At 37.5% G+C, this 16,543-nt stretch overlaps 1 protein-coding gene across 1 annotated transcript; it reads left to right on the top strand.

The window, feature by feature from the left end:
• Window positions 1–14: 14 nt before the first annotated feature.
• SPACA1 (sperm acrosome associated 1) lies at window positions 15–15,546 on the top strand (the record flags this gene model as incomplete). Its single annotated transcript, XM_082633711.1, has 7 exons — window positions 15–390; window positions 2,887–2,943; window positions 7,779–7,880; window positions 8,858–8,964; window positions 9,934–10,069; window positions 14,754–14,874; window positions 15,390–15,546. Exons 1-7 carry the CDS (start codon window positions 147–149, stop codon window positions 15,544–15,546), a joined length of 924 nt encoding a protein of 307 aa, XP_082489837.1. The 5' UTR covers window positions 15–146.
• Window positions 15,547–16,543: the final 997 nt, after the last annotated feature.

Raw genomic sequence — 16,543 nt, 5'->3', positions numbered from 1 at the left:
CGTGATGGTGACGTTCCTTGACTCCTCAGTGGTTGCCGGGGAACGGTGTGGGCGTTCGGAGTTGGGCTTCTCCTCTCTTTGAAGCACCTCTCATCCAGAGCGGGCGGGTACGACTGCACCTTGGGCGGTCGTGCGGGCCGTGAACCATGGGCTCCGGGGGCGCAGGCTGCTCCAACGGGCTGCTGCTGACAGTCGGCTGGCTGCTGCTGGCGGGCCTCCAGTCAACGTTCGGGATCAACGTCCCCACGGTCCAGGATCCCAGCTTGGCCACCGAGGGTGAGGACGAGGGCTTGGGCGAGGGCTTGGGCGAGGGCAAGAACGAGGCTGAGGAGGTGGCTGAAAACGACAGCGAGGCCGAGGACGAGCCCCAGGCTGAGGCCGAGGAGGATGGTAAGTGTGGGAGGCTCCTTGGCGGGGACCTGCAGGCACCCGTTGAGGGTCAAGCCTTCCCTGCTCCTTGAGGACGATGAGAATTATCCAAGTTAACATCTGTAGAGCTCTCTCTCGAAAACAACCCCGAATTTATACATTATCACACACCTCATGGCCTTAAAAAAAAGATGTGCTAATTCTCCAAGACCAGAGCAAGATAAATGAGCACATGTATAGAAATTGCTACAGAAATACTACTAAATATTGCTCTGGACAAGGGAATAGATGCTTATTTTTTTAAGCATCAGAGAGTAGCTTCCCACCACGGGGACCGATTTTGACTCCCCTTGCAGTTATGTGTTTTCCTTTCCATTGCAGATTTTTTTTTTCTTGAAGTTCCAAATTGCCTGAGGTCTTCCTCCTTTTCACATTTGCACTTTGGGTTAGAACTCAAGGGAGTTCCCAGTTCCCCTCACGGTGACACGTCTAGATAGACCACTATGCTGACAAAATTCCCCGGAAGCCCCGTGTCAGCTTCATGCAGCCGCCACCCTTGAGCACCTCTGCAGTGTGATAGTGTTTTATTTGTAAGTTCAACTTTGAGTCACAAAGGAACGGTGGCAGTAGAAAACACCAATAAAGGGATCCAACTAGAGGCTTTGTTAGATGATATAATACATGTTAACCAACGAAGACTGAGCCTGTGTTTGATACATAAATTTGCCTTATTCTGGCTCACTAAGCAATAAAACTTGACAAGCTGTGGTACATGTTATATTGATTAGTAACTCACGTGCTTGTAGGTAAAAGGTCAGTTGCAGGTTTTCAGCCATCTAAAGGAGAATACTTCTCTTCCCTCCATAAATGACCCAGCTGAGATTCTTTTAAATATCCTTGGCAGTCTTATGTCTCCTATAAGTACAAAGTAGGTGCTGTATTTATCAGCTATTCTTTTATTTCCTGATGACGGATAGTGACCCTCAGCGACATAAAGAAATTGACTATCTGATGTCAATGGTGGAATTGAGGTTTGCACTGCCTTGATAACATTACATTTCAGAGAGCTTGGAGAAGTCCTTGACTTTGGAAATATGAAAAAGAGAACTAGGGTAGAAAAGAACATGTTCTAAAGCATAGTAGCTATTGCTTCCCTCTAGTTTTAAAAGTAATTAACAGTTTTAACTGGTCAAGGGATAATTCTAGCTGTAAATGCTAGAGTTTAGGCTAAACCCAGGTGATGGAGTTATAATGCCTTAGATTCAAATTTGTGTTTCATAATGTACCAGCAGAAGGTATCCAAGCATTTCAAGCAAAAATGTCAATTCAGAATTGATCAAAGTCATAGTCCAAATTATTTCACAAAGTCAATATTGATTTACTTATATATACATCAAGTGTATATTTGCTTGCTGTATATTCAAGGCACTGTATTTGGTGCTTATAAGTGTAGAAGTGTTTATGAAAAATTACAATAATCAAAATAGGAAAAAATCTTAGAATTATATGAAATTAATAAGTACAAAATGAATGAAGTGTGAATGAGGTTATGCTATCTTAAGCATGCTTGTAGGGCTAAACAAGTTACAGAATGCTTGCAGGTATGTTATCATGTTTAATTCTTATAATAATCAGATAGGTTCTCCTTTCCAAATTTTGCAGAGGGGTTAAATAGGCCTGACACAGTTGAAGGAATTTGCCCAAACTCAGAATAGCTAATTAGTGGTAGACTACAATTTGGACTCCAATTTTGATGCCTAGTCCCGTGTAATATTGTTGCCTCAGGACATAATGCCTTTTAAAAATTACCTTCTAGCACCTCATTTAATATTTATTTTTATTGAACTTTTAGTCCTAATCTGAGTTATGAAGAATTGATTATATGCTACAGCTAGTGGAATTCATGTCAAATTTCAGAACAATTAGAAAAAGAGAAACATGAGATTTAAAACCAACAATATTTAGCTACTCAAATACTTATATATTCCTAGATTATCCTGCTAAATAAAGTGTTGAAATAAATTCTTAGGAATAATTTACCATCTTAACCTGAGAATGAGTAGAACCAATCTATGACATAATTTTAATGAACACTTTGCATAACTACTTCTTTTTGGGTAAAAATAATGCACTTAAATTTTTTTGGAAAACAGAGAATAGAAAAAATTGGGCCCTATAATTGGCAGGCTTTTTTGTGTTTTTCTGACCTCCTATATAACTTTAACTCACCATGTATTACACTGATGAAAAACATTATTTTTAAATTATGTACAAGGTTTAAATATAAATCTTTGTAAGTTATTTCCTAATTTAATTCTTCAAAGGTTTAGTTTTCTTTTGATTTAAACAGTAATAGAAGATGTACTAGGAGTGGCATTGCTTTTCTGATTTAATAAAACTTTAAAAATGTCTGCTTCCCATATGATAAGTGCTTGTATCCTCCATCCCCAAGTAAGAGTTCTTCACTTAGAAAAGTTTTCCTATGATTAAATAATGTATTTTTGCATTTATGTTTAGTTTCAAATAGGACAACAGTCAAAGAAGTAGACTATGGGATGTGCACCGTTACATGTGGTAAGTAGCATAGAGCAGGTAAATAACATTGTATTGGGGCGGGGGGTAAAAACAATGTGTACTCTCATTCATCTCTCACTGATTTCTATTTCTAATATCTATGATTTACACACAAAACTCAAACTGATTGCTTTACAAGGTAGGATATTTTCAGTTCATAACCTCTAAGTCTTACTTTAAGCCAACTCCCTATATGTATATATTTTGGGGGCAGGGGCACATAAACTGCTTTCACCAAAGTAAAACTTTATCTCACAGATGTTCAGAAGATGAAAGATCTTCTCATGCATCTCACAGATGTCTTCCACATACTGTGCTGGTAAACCTATCAAGAAATTTACTTTATTTGTAATAGTCTATTCTAAATGATACATTTTCCCAATTTATATGTCATGTCTTAGAGAAAAGAAGTATTGGCTTTGTGGGGAAAATAATATTCAAAAACTATGACTTATTTTGATCATTCCTGGAATAGATATTGGACATAAAAATCTCTTACATGGGGGTGGGATTAAGACTATACATGCTATAATAGACCAGTGTTTCTCAAACTTAAGTGTTCACCCTAGGTGCCTGAAGGGCTTGTTAAAACATGGATTGCTAGGCCTACTTCAAAATTTCTAACTCACTAGGCCTTTGACGGGGTCTAAGAATTTGTATTTCTAAACAAGTTAATAAATGAAGCTGATGCTGCTTTTTAAAAGACCATCTTTTTAGAACCACTATAGACTAGTGTGCTAAGAAGACAGTAGATAATTCACAATGAAATTAAGTTTATTCTAAATAGAATCTGCCTTGGAAAAAAGGCAGTGACAGGAGGGAAGGACAAAAACCAGAGGATAAGAAGACAGAAAGTCCATGCAGGTATGGATCAGAACAATATGTACATTTTATTTTTTGGTCAAAAATTGTGCCTGAATTGTTTTTGAGATAGCATTTTTTAAATGATGTTAAAATAGACCTAACATAAAATTTACTACTTTAACAATTTTTTAAATGTACAATTTAGTGAAATTAAGCACATTCACATTGTCATGCAATCATTACCACGATCCACCCCAGAACTTTTTCGTCATCCCAAACTGAAACCTCCGCACCAATTCAACAGTAATTCCCCATTCCCCCTGCCCCTTGCAACCATTATTGTACTTTCTGTCTCTTGAGATAGTTTGAAACCTGTTTTTACTTTAACTTCTTAGTGTGTCAGAGTCAGAAAATTAGAGGAATTCTGTGTAATAAACCTGTTTATTCATTTGCAAATTACATCTTCTGGCTGCTTACTTGAGAAATTTTCACAGGTAGAGAATTATTTTTATGACAGTTCTAGTAATTGATACTATCCTACTCTATTATTTAAAGATGTGCTTCAGGGACTTCCCTGGTGGTGCAGTGGTTAAGAATCCACCTGCCAATGCAGGGGACATGAGTTCGAGCCCTGGTCCGGGAGGATCCCACATGCCGCGGAGCAACTAAGCCCGTGTGCCACAACTGCTGAGCTTGCACTCTGGAGCCCGTGAGCCACAACTGCTGAGCCCACGTGCCACAATTACTGAAGCCCGCGTGCCTGGAGCCCATGCTCCGCAATGGGAGAGGCCACCGCAGTGAGAGGCCTGTGCGCCACAGTGAGGAGTGGCCCCTGCTCGCCACAACTAGAGAGGGCCCACGTGCAGTAACAAAGACCCAAAGCAGCCAAAAAAAAAAAAAAAAAAAAGATGTGCTTCAGAAATTATATATTTGTTTATTCAGCAATTTTTTTTGTTTTCTGTTTTTTTATTTTTGCCTACTCTGTGTCAGGTATTGTTATAGGTGCTAGGAATAAAGCAGTGAACAAAGAAGTGGAAACTCTGTGCCTTCAAAGAACATATTTTTTGGTAGGGGCAAAGAGGTTAAAAGTGCCTTCGGTTTTTTAAGTAAAAATAAAAGGCACATTTTTCATTTTCACCACGAACTTTATTGAACAACGTATTCACCCTTTTGCTTCAATACCTTCTGCCATTTTTCAGGCAACTTCATAATTCCATCTTCCCAAAACTTTTTATCTTTTTGAGCAAAGAACGGTTCCAGGTGCCTTTTACAGTCTTCCAGGGAATTGAAATTTTTTCCATTAAGAGAATTTTGTAAAGACTGAAATAAATGGAAATCTGAAGGTGCAACGTCTGATGAATATGATGGATGAATCAGAACTTCTCAGCCAAGCTGTAACAGTTTTTGCCTGGTCATCAAAGAAACATGCAGTCTTGTGTTATCCTGCTGGAAGATTATGCGTTTTCTGTTGACTCATTCTGGACACTTCGTGCCGCTTTCAGATGGTCTAATTGGGAGCAGTACTTGTTGGAATTAATCGTTTCGTTTTCCCGAAGGAGCTCATAATAGAGGACTCCCTTCCAATCCCACTGTATACACAACATCACCTTCTTTGGATGAAGACCAGCCTTTGGTGTGGTTGGTGGTGGTTCATTTCGCTTGCCCCACAATCTCTTCCGTTCCACATGGTTACAACGTCCACTTTTCATTGCCTGTCACAATTTGTTTTAAAAATGGAATGTTTTCATTAAACAAATGTTTTCATTACTTTTCAGTAGAGAATCGCATGCAGAAATATGGTCAAGAAGGTTTTTTTTGCTTAACTTACCTGGAACCCAAACATCAAAGCGATTCACATAACCAGGCTGGTGCCAATGATTTTCAACGCTTGATTTGGATATTTTTGAGTATGTCGGCTACCTCCTGCATGGTATAACATTGATTGTTCTCAATTACTGTTTCAATTTGATTGCTGTCAACTTCAACTGGTCTACCTGACTGTGGAGCATCGTCCAGTGAGAAATCTCCAGCACAAAACTTCACAAACCACTTTTGACATGTTCAGTCCGTCACAGTACCTTCTCCATAAACTGCACAAATCTTTTTGTGCATTTCAGTTGCATTTTTACCTTTCTTGAAATAATCAATCATAATATGCCAAAAATGTTGCTTTTTTCTTCCATCTTCCATATTAAAATGGCTACACAAAAATTCACCAATTTTGATAAGTCTTTTTTTAAATGCACACTGATATGATAGCTGTCACATACTATCTAACAAAATTGTTTCAAATGAAGTTAAAGACAACTAAGTGCTACTAGAGCCATCTTACGGAAAAAATCGAATGAACCTTTTGGCCCACCCAATAATATGTAAAACATGTAATATGTCAGATGGTGTTAAGTTCTAAAAAGAAAAACCATAAAAGGCAATATTTCACATCTGTAATTTTAAGTATTAAGAAATCTTTTCAATTTATAACAACTATTTAAAGGAAAAAATGCTTTAGTGAAACTTCTGTTGAACCCCCAAAACAATATTTTAGCAGTCAAAAAGTTTTTTTTTCTTGGAATACACAGGCAGATTTTTAAGTATGGACTTACAGAAAATCTCACATCTACACACATCATTGCGATAAACTGTATCTGGCTAAATAAATAAATGCATAAAATACCTGCTTGGAAAATATGCATTTCAGAATAAGGCTATGCCTCTAAAGAAGTACCATTCATAAATTCAAGGGGAGCCATTCTGCAGCCATTCTTAAGCATCTCTTTTAATCAGGAGACCTTTCCCCCTCCAACCTTCCTTCTCTTTATCTTATATGGAGTACTCTCCTTTGTGTCTCAAAGTTTGGTCCACAGACTTGCTATATCAGCATCGACTGAGAGCTTGTTAGAAATGCAGAACCTCAGGACCTACTGCAGACCTACTTACTGAATCAGAATTCACATGTTAGTATGTCTCCAGGTGTTTTGCAAGCACTCTGAAGTTTGAGGAGCACTGTTATAAGCCATCTCTAGACTTCAGCTTTCCCTTGCCTTAAGAATGGGTTTTATGATTAACATCTTGCAGGGACTGAAAGAGGGAATCTGGTAGAAAGGATATCAAGATGGAGTATTCCTTAGCCTGTGACAACACAGTCTTAATCACAGGTCATTTATCACAGGACACGTTCAGCACATCACTGAACCAGCTTTTATCATTTCCCTCAGTTCTGGTGATGGTAGGGCAAACTCAGTGGAGATCTGAGATCAGTCAGTAAAGACGTGATTTCTTGCTATGAAATGTGTGGCAATTCTAATGAGAGTATCTTTTTGGAAATGGAGATTTGGTCATTAATAGTCTGTCTTGATGTATTTAATACAGGGATTTTTACCAATTTAGATATTAAAAAGCATCATTTATGTTAAAATGTAATTTTTGTAATTTCCTCTGCAAGCTCAACCCACCCACCCCCCCAAAAAAGTTCCATGATCAAATAAATTTGGAAGATCCTGTGTACTACTGTATTTCATCAAATCTAAGACTTTCTTGGCTGTGTTAATCACATTTTATGCATCTCTAAAAAAGGAAAAATGCTGCCATTCTTGACACGCTGTCAATTCTAAGATGCATTCTGATTTCAAAGATGTTAATGTAAAAATTTTACATCTTAGATCAGTGAAAGTTTCCACATAAAAGCACATTAATTTACTAGCATATTAAAATTTCCCCTAAAATTCTGAGGAAAGAGGTTCCTTTCATTTTAAAGTAATGTATAATTTCCAAATGTATATAATCATGGAATCCTTTTTCTTATGGTAACAACCAGAGGAAATAGTGTTTCATGTAACTCGCTTTGGAAAATGCTGTTTTATGAAATAATTCAAAATGAGGGACCTAAAAATATCTAAATGTTATTACCCTGAATTTAGGAATTTAATTTCTGAAATTAGGAGAAAAGTCTCAAAAAGACCTAGGTGCAAAAGTAAAGGAACTCTGGAATTATTATTATTATTTTTAACATTTGCTGATTTCTTTTACCAAAGGTGTTGGCATAAGAGAAGTTATATTAACAAATGGATGCCCTGGGAGTGAATCCAAATGTATCATACGGGTGGAAGAATGTCGTGGACCAGTAGATTGTGGCTGTGAGTTGGCCTATGTATTGGAGGGAGACTGAGGGGGAAGCATTTACTCTGAGGAAATATCCTTAACCTCAGGTTGCTGTGAGTGGAAGGAGGTGATCAAGTGATATACTGAAAGGAATTCATAAGAAAACTTAAGCTTCCGCATCTCTAGACAGTTACAACTCTTTCTACTTTTGCTTCACATTTTTTCAGTGATGTGTAAATTTAACATATATTCTCTCTAGTACACTGGAACCGTATTGCACTCAGGGTCTGTGGTTGAGGCTGTCCTCCAGTGAAACTCTTTTGACACTTTGGTCGTGACAGCTTATCAGTAGATTGGTAAACCCTACATTGGAAACTTTGAGAGCCACTCTATACCACCTTTCACTAGTCTGAGATTCCATTATCTTTAAACTTGGAAGGGGCGGAGTGTATGGGGCGGGAGGGGGTTCTGACTCTAACCAGTAAATTGGAAGCCACTAGTAGATCTCAAAGTTTAATAGATCACTAGGTAGTTTGCCCTTGCTATCTCTTCTCCACAATTTATTCTGCTGAAGGAACAGACAGGTACGGTGTTTTCTACCTGCCTCTTTTGGTGACTTAATCTTTGACGCCTCTCTGCTCCTCTACAGTCAAACTTTCAGTAATACATTTGCTAACTTCCAGCATGTAATTGGTTTTAAAGTTGAAAGTGACTTTTAAAAGTAGTATTGTGGGGGCTTCCCTGGTGGCGCAGTGGTTGGGGGTCCGCCTGCCGATGCGGGGGACACGGGTTCGTGCCCCGGTCTGGGAGGATCCCGTGTGCCGTGGAGCTGCTGGGCCCGTGAGCCGTGGCCGCTGGGCCTGCGCGTCCGGAGCCTGTGCTCCGCAGCGGGAGGGGCCACAACAGTGAGAGGCCCGTGCACCGCAAAAAAAAAAAAAAAAAAAAAAAAGTAGTATAAAGCAGTTTACAGTGCCCGTTGGTATATATGTATTTAATTTTTCTTTTTTTTCAGGGGGTAAACCAATTTCAGAAAGTCTTGAAGATGTTAGGCTAGCATGTGTTCATACATCTCCTATAAACCGTTTCAAATATATTTGGAGACTTCTAAGGCCAGACCAAGTGAGTAATGAATGTATGTAATTTGGTGCTTTCTAGTAAGTGATAAAATTTGTTTCCCAGTGCTTGATGACTCTCAGAAAACTTTCTCTTTAAAAGCAGTTTGCAAAAATGAAGTTAAAATCATACAACTTTATTATTATTGGGATTTAAATTTTTTCATTGCTTAGGGAGGCTAAGACTTTACATATGCCTTAGGGCCAGCTACTATCAGAACTTAAAAACACCTATTTTATATAAAGTGTTCTATTTTGGAAGCAAGAGTTTCATTTGTATATACAGTACAAACAGGACAGATAACAGTAGCTAACATTAATAGAGGACTTAATCAGTGCCAGACATACACAAAGTGCTAGAGTTTCTTTTACTCACGTAACAATCTATGAGGTAATTCCCATCATTATACCCATTTACAGATAAGTACAGTTGTTGCTCAGTATGCTCAGGGGATTGATTCCAGGACCCCTTCAGATACTAAAACTTGGGATGCCCAAGTTCCTTATGTAAAATGGCGTAGTATTTGCATATAACATAAGTACATCCTCCCATATACTTTAAAGCATCTCTAGATTATTTATAATACAATGCAAATGCTATATAAATACTTGTAAATAAGATGTAAATGCCAAGTAAATACTACTGTGCAACCAATTCAAGTTTTGCTTTTTGGAACTTTCTGGAATTTTTTTCTGAATATTTTTAATCTCTGGTTGGTTGAGTCCACTGACATGGAACCCAAGGATATGGAGGACCAGCTGCAGCTGAGATGCAGAGAGTAACTTGCCCTGCTTCACACAGGCAGGAAGTTGGTACTTGTTATCTGGATTACCTGACTTTAAAATACATGTGCATAATTAATTACTGTCCTAGACTGAGAGAAAATGACTCTTATTTTGTTACAAGAAATAAATTGTTTCCTGATCTTAAGTTTTCATGAAGAATGTTGATACCATTTTTTTTCTTTTAAAATAGCAAGGCATTATACTTGCAAACGATTCAGCAATTCTGGAGGTTCACAGGGATACTCACCCCAAGGCTTTTGAGTGTGAAACGTTGGATAATAATGAAATAGTAGCATCTATTAAATTCGCAGTCTATACAACAACTGGTAAGTACCCAGCAATGTTTTGGTTTGCTTATATCTCAAACTTCAAAGCATATCAAAATCACCTAGAGGTCTTGTTGAAACACAGATCACTAGCCCAACCCCCATAATTTCTGATTCTGTAGATCTTTAGTGGAGCTGGCACAAGAATTTCCATTTCTAACAAGTTCCTAGGTGCTGTTGGTCCAGAGGTCACATTTTGGGAACCACTAGTTTTATACCATTTAGACTTTTCTACAAGGTAATACTTAATTCTTATTTTTTTCCACAAAGAGAGTGAGATGTACCTTACTTTGGGAAACTGGTGTATTTCTGAAGTGTCTCCAAAGAACAGTCCTTTAACTTGAATTATATTCTTACTTTTACTTCTATCACAGAGGTGAAAATGGATACATAGAATTCTAATGGATGCTTAACAAAAGTTTTGATACAGTAAAATAAATAAAATTAAGAAACGTTATGTCAAAGCATATCTTTTTAAAAATTATTCATTCGAAAACATTTTTTTATGAAACAATAAATACAGTCCTCAATATATGTCACAAAAGGCAAATCTTGACCCAAACATAATTTTACATGTTCGAAACTGTGCTTCCCTTGCAAAAAGGATCCATGTGCATGTCTTTTCAATTTAAACTATGATGTCTTCTATGTCCAAATAATTATTTCCTTTTGTTGAGTTGCTCTTAACCATTTTTATTATTGTCATCTGTGTTTTTGGGTGTGTGAAGGGTTTGGTCACAAGTTCTTTTGAGAATCCAATCAAGGCTCAGGAGGCTTTTCCCAGAAAAATACCCACATATACTAACATGCCAAAAGTTACCCGTAATTTTAAGAGAGTTCATGGATTTCTTGAAGCTCTTTCTCAATCCCAAGTAAAGAACTCAAGCTGCAGTCTAGAGATACCATGAAACATAACACCCTTTATTGAACTGGAAGCAAGCTAAGGTGTTTTGGGGGTGATTTAAAAAAATAAACTATAACTTTCTTTGATGTGTTGTTCAGTGTCCTTAAAAAACCATCTTTATGGTGAAAGCTAATAACCTTACTCTTATGTTGGGATAACAGGTGTTATTAAAAGGATAATTTCAATAAAGTGCTATAAAAGGCAAAAAAGGACCAAACATCATCAACTAAATAGTATCTCAGTGAGTCATAGTTCAGGATGTTAAAGGATTCAAAGGCCATTCTCAGTTATTGTCCCCACAGCTTGGTCCCTGTTAGGACAGCTTAGTAGTGGTTAGCTCTTCCTATGTTAGAAGGCAACATGTGTAAGCTAAGGGCTGGAGCACAGACCCCAGTGTCAGCAAGTGAGACAAAGTTGATTTTTCTCTCTTGTAGCTGTCCAAGGCTGGTGGCGTAGCTCTGCCATCTCAGCACATGCACTGGTTAAATGACAAAATGTTTTCAGAAAACTTTGGTATTTATTAGTTTCTTTTTAAAATGACAATTGGGCATACCGCTGTGACAGACCCTTTTGGCTCTTTAGACATCAAACAAATATTTTGGCTATAAATGTCCACACAATATGGTACTGGCTTGAAACAAATGCATGATTGAAATATTTTCAGGGTAAATATGGTTTAATTAATGAAAATGTCCCATCCATTCTCTCATATAACAGGTTTTTCACTTCCACAATAGTTGTCTTTCATAGTTAGACATGGTTTTGATTGAATTATGTCCCCCTGAAAAGATACTTTCAAGTCCAAACTCCTAGAACTTCAGGAATGTGACTGTGTCTGGAAATAGGGTAGTTGCAGATGTAATTAATTCAGTTAAGACAAGATCATACACACTAGAGGAGAGTGGGCCTTTAATCCAATATGACTAGTGTCCTTATAAGAAGAAGGAAATTTAGACACAGACACACAGAGAGACAGGAGAATGTATGTGAAGACTCAAAGACACACGGGGAGAAGACAGCCATGTGAAGACACACAGAGATTAGAGTTGTGCTGCCACAAGCCAAGGAACATCTGGGGCTACCAGAAGCTGGAAGAGGAAAGGAAGGATCCTTCCCCAGAGCCACTGGGGAGAGCATGGCCTTACCATCACCTTATGTTCAGACGTTTATCTTCCAAAACTGTGAGACAATATATTTCTGTTGTTTTTAAGCCACCTAGTTAGTGGTACTTTGTTATGGTGTCCCTAAGAAACTAATATAAACATAAACTTAGTTTTTCTAAAAAGTGAGAGCATGGAAATTCAGCCTGTTTTTCATCAGAAAATTTCAGTAGAAATGCAGACTATCTTTTTATTAGATATAAAAGTAATCTAAGGGACCCTTGCAAGAAGACTACCATTGAAATGAACCAAAATCTTTATACCTCTCATTCTCCATCTTCTCTTGGCTAGTATTGCAGGGTAGTAGATAAATGGAAAGAAATTTTGCATTTCTTCTTCTCAAGTTTTAATCCTAAAAGGTTTTTTTAAATTGGAGCTTAAAAAATCCCACTGCTTCTATAAATCTAAAATTATCAAAAATAAAAAGACTTTTAAAATCCAACAATGTTGGAATATAAATATGATATAAATTGTCTACCATATTTGGAACTATTTAGTGAGATTACTAAATTGAGTTTATAGCTCTAGAATTACCAAGGAAAATGGAAAATTATACTCCATGGTGTTTAAAAAATAGGAAGAAAATCCAGATGAATAAGCAATTGAGATTGCTCATATATGAGACTAATTTTGTTAGAGTGGTACTTACCAAAATATTAAAATACATAAAACATAGCTTGCACAAATCATTATATCTCCCTGGATGTTGGTTTGCTTATCTGTATAAAAGTTGTATAAGATGATCTTTCTGGCCCTTCCCACATGAATCTTTTATGAGTCTATGATTTAGGGGCCAGGAAGAGCCAAAAGAAAGCCACATAATTCACTAGGTAAGTAATGCTTGATATAAATTGAATTTTTATCAGTTTACAATGTAGCAGTGTTATAATGCATATGGTAGACTGGTCATGTCTCTGTAATAGCATTATTTTCAGGAAGAACAGAAAGATATGGGAAAGAATGCTGATTTGAAAGTGGTGTTTGGCTATTTGTATGAAGAAGAATGAGCTTCAATTCCTACTTTACAATGTATACAAAAATTAGAGATGTATTATGGTCCTAAATGTAAAAGCTAAAACCATAAAGCTTAAAAAAGGAAACATAAGAGAGTATCTATATGATTCAGGAGTAGGCAAGTTTCTTTTTAGACATGACAAAAAAAAATCACCATAAAGGAAAGATTGCTAAATTAGGCTTCATCAGAATTAAAAACTTCATCTTCAAAAAATGGTGTTGAGGGGCTTCCCTGGTGACGCAGTGGTTGAGAGTCCACCTGCTGATGCAGGGGACACGGGTTTGTGCCCCGGTCTGGGAAGATCCCACATGCCACAGAGTGGCTGGGCCCATGAGCCATGGCTGTTGAGCCTGCGCGTCCGGAGCCTGTGCTCCGCAACGGGAGAGGCCACAACAGTGAGAGGCCCACGTACCGCAAAAAAAAAAGAAAAAAAAAAAAAAAGTGTTGAGAAAACTGGACAGCCACATGCAAACAATGAAAGGTCACTATCTTACATCATACAGAGAAATTAACTCAAAATGGATTAAAGACTTGAATGTAAGACCTAAAACCATAAAATTCCTAGAAAAAACATAGGCAGTAACCTTACTGATAGAGGTCTTAGTGATATTTTTGTAGATCTGACTCCAAAGACAAGGGAAACGAGCAAAAATAAACAAATGGGACTACATCAAACTAAAAAGCTTCTGTACAGTAAAGGAAACCATCATCAAAACGAAAAGACAACTTATGGAATGGGAGAAGACATTTGTAATGATGTCTCTGATGAGGGGTTCATAGCCAAAATATATAAAAACTCACACTAATCAACATCAACAGCAACAAAAAACAAACATCCTGATTAAAAATTGGGCAGAAGATCTGAATAGACCTTTTTCCCAAAGAAAACGTACAGATGGGCAACAGGCACATAAAAAAATGTGCTTGACACCACTAATCAGGGAAATGCCAATGAAACCCACAAAGAGAGATTACCTTACACCTGTAGGAATGTCTGTTATCAAACGGGACAAGAAATAACAAATGTTGGAGAGGATGTGGAGGAAAGGGAGCCCTTGTGCACTGTTGGTGCAGCTACCGTGGGACTCGGCATGGAGATCCCTCGAAGAGTGAAGCACAGGGCTTGAATTATATATGTCTGTCTGCATTTGCCAAAACTAAATAAATGCACATTTAAGATCATTGTGCAATTTGGTGTTCATAAATTTTACCTCAAAAAAATATATATAAACAAATGTTGAACTCTAGTTAATGATATGACTATTGAAGAATTTTGTAGGAAGTGTGCAGACATCAGCAAATTATCTTGAAATGCATCAAAAAATAAGATGAATCAATGGATTGAGAAGAGTATGGATAGAGGGATAGTTAAAATGCTGATGGTAGTGTCTAGGCGGTGGGATGTTTATTGTCAAATGCTTTCAACTTTTCTGTGTGTTTGAAAAGGACATTTCTGACACGCAGAACAAGTTCATTAATAACTTTGTTTCCACTCATTCTTTCTGTATTTTTCTAGAGTTGTTTTTCAAATATAAAGTTTCCATTTAGATATCCGTTTTCTTTTATTTGCCAGTAGTAATAATCCTCAGGTGTTTTTTTCCCTAGAATTGCAGATGAAAAGATCAAGCCGACCAGACACTGATGCAGTCTTAGTTTTTGTTCTGGTCGTAGGAGTTATTATATGTATATTCGTGATCTTTTTACTGATCTTCATAATGACAAACTGGTAGGTGAAGGGCTGAAACTAAGCCAACACCCTTGATAGATGTCCTCCTTGTCTGTTGAATCCAAGGCCCTGTCCATGATGCTTCTCACATGGGTTTTGAAACTGTCCAACTCTCTTCATCCCTCCTGAGACTCTCCTAGTTCAAGCTACCTAATCTCATGACTTGATTCCCAGCCATGAGAAAGCTTTTAAATGCAATTTTTACAATTTTACATAGTAGTTGCTAAAGAAAAACGTTTATTGACTTAATATCTGTGTTGTCTAGTTGTAGTTATCACAACTTTAAAACTTGGTTATTGTAACCTACTAATTCATTTATATGAGAATATTTCTAATACCTACATGCGTATCACCCCCTGGTACATCTGAGGGCTCATCTACTATCACAATGCAGCTGGTGCACCACACACTAAAAATAAATCATGACTAAGGAGGCACTTCTATATATAGAAAACTAAATATAAATCTATTTAGTTTTCATTTCATAAAAGATGTAAAAAACATTTTTCTTCCAGGGCGGCAGTCAAAGCTTTCTGGGGGGCAAAAGCCTCGAAAACTGAGATGCAGTGTGAGCTGGATTCAGTGAGATACAAAGATTCAGCCTATCTTTACCAATCACCAGCAGAAATACCTGGACATGAAGATGATGCTTTAAGTGACTGGAGTGAATGATGTATGGATGATACATAGCAAACCAAAGGAGATTAGAGCATATCAGATTCATTATTATAAAAATAAAATATATAGTGAAATACTTTAACAATATGGTAAGTGATTTATTATAGTCTGAAGGTAATGCAGTATGAGAAGGGGCTGTTTTAATCAGTGCATCTTTGTGGTGGAGTTATCAAAAAGTTTTAAATTTGTTCTCAACATTTACCATTTCAAGTAGTCACTTAGTAGCTTTTATCTAGAGGCACACACACAAAATCTTTTAAACACATTTTTGATCACTTTGATCACTTCTAAGGTGATTTGCCTGTTCTGTCACAAACAAGAAAAAAATATATAGAAGATGCCTTGCATATTAGACTTTCTCCCCGCTGGGAGCACTGGATTGAACTTGCTTAAAGCAAACCATACTTTAGAATTTCTGCAGGGCATGTGACATACAAAGCATCACTTTTTTTTTTTTTTTTTTTTTTTTTTTGCGGTACGTGGACCTCTCACTGTTGTGGCCTCTCCCATTGCGGAGCACAGGCCCCGGACGCGCAGGCTCAGCAGCCATGGCTCACGAGCCCAGCCACTCCACAGCATGTGGGATCTTCCCGGATCAGGGCACGAACCCGTGTCCCCTGCATCGGCAGGCGGACTCTCAACCACTGCGCCACCAGGGAAGCCCCAAAGCATCACTTTTAACACATGAAATAATAATAATGATAACAACCAACACTTATTAGCTACTATGTGCCAAGCATTGCTCAAAGCATTTTACATGTATTAAGTGATTTAGTTATGATCGCGTATAGGAAGTATATAAGGAAGAACTGAGGAGGAACTTGGGGATGGCTGAGTAAATGGCATGAATTTAACATGCCCTGTAATTCTCACAGAAACAGTGAATTAAGGAGTTTTGCATGACCACTGATAAGTACCTTCCTTGTGTTTGGTATGCGGGCGATAACGTCTCAAAACTTATATCTGGATATCATCACTGGCTTTTTGTGCT

This window comes from Mesoplodon mirus, assembly GCF_964341445.2.
Source record: "Mesoplodon mirus genome assembly, chromosome: 10".
Taxonomy (NCBI): Eukaryota; Metazoa; Chordata; class Mammalia; order Artiodactyla; family Ziphiidae; genus Mesoplodon; species Mesoplodon mirus.
This window is presented reverse-complemented; position numbering and strand designations above follow the sequence as displayed.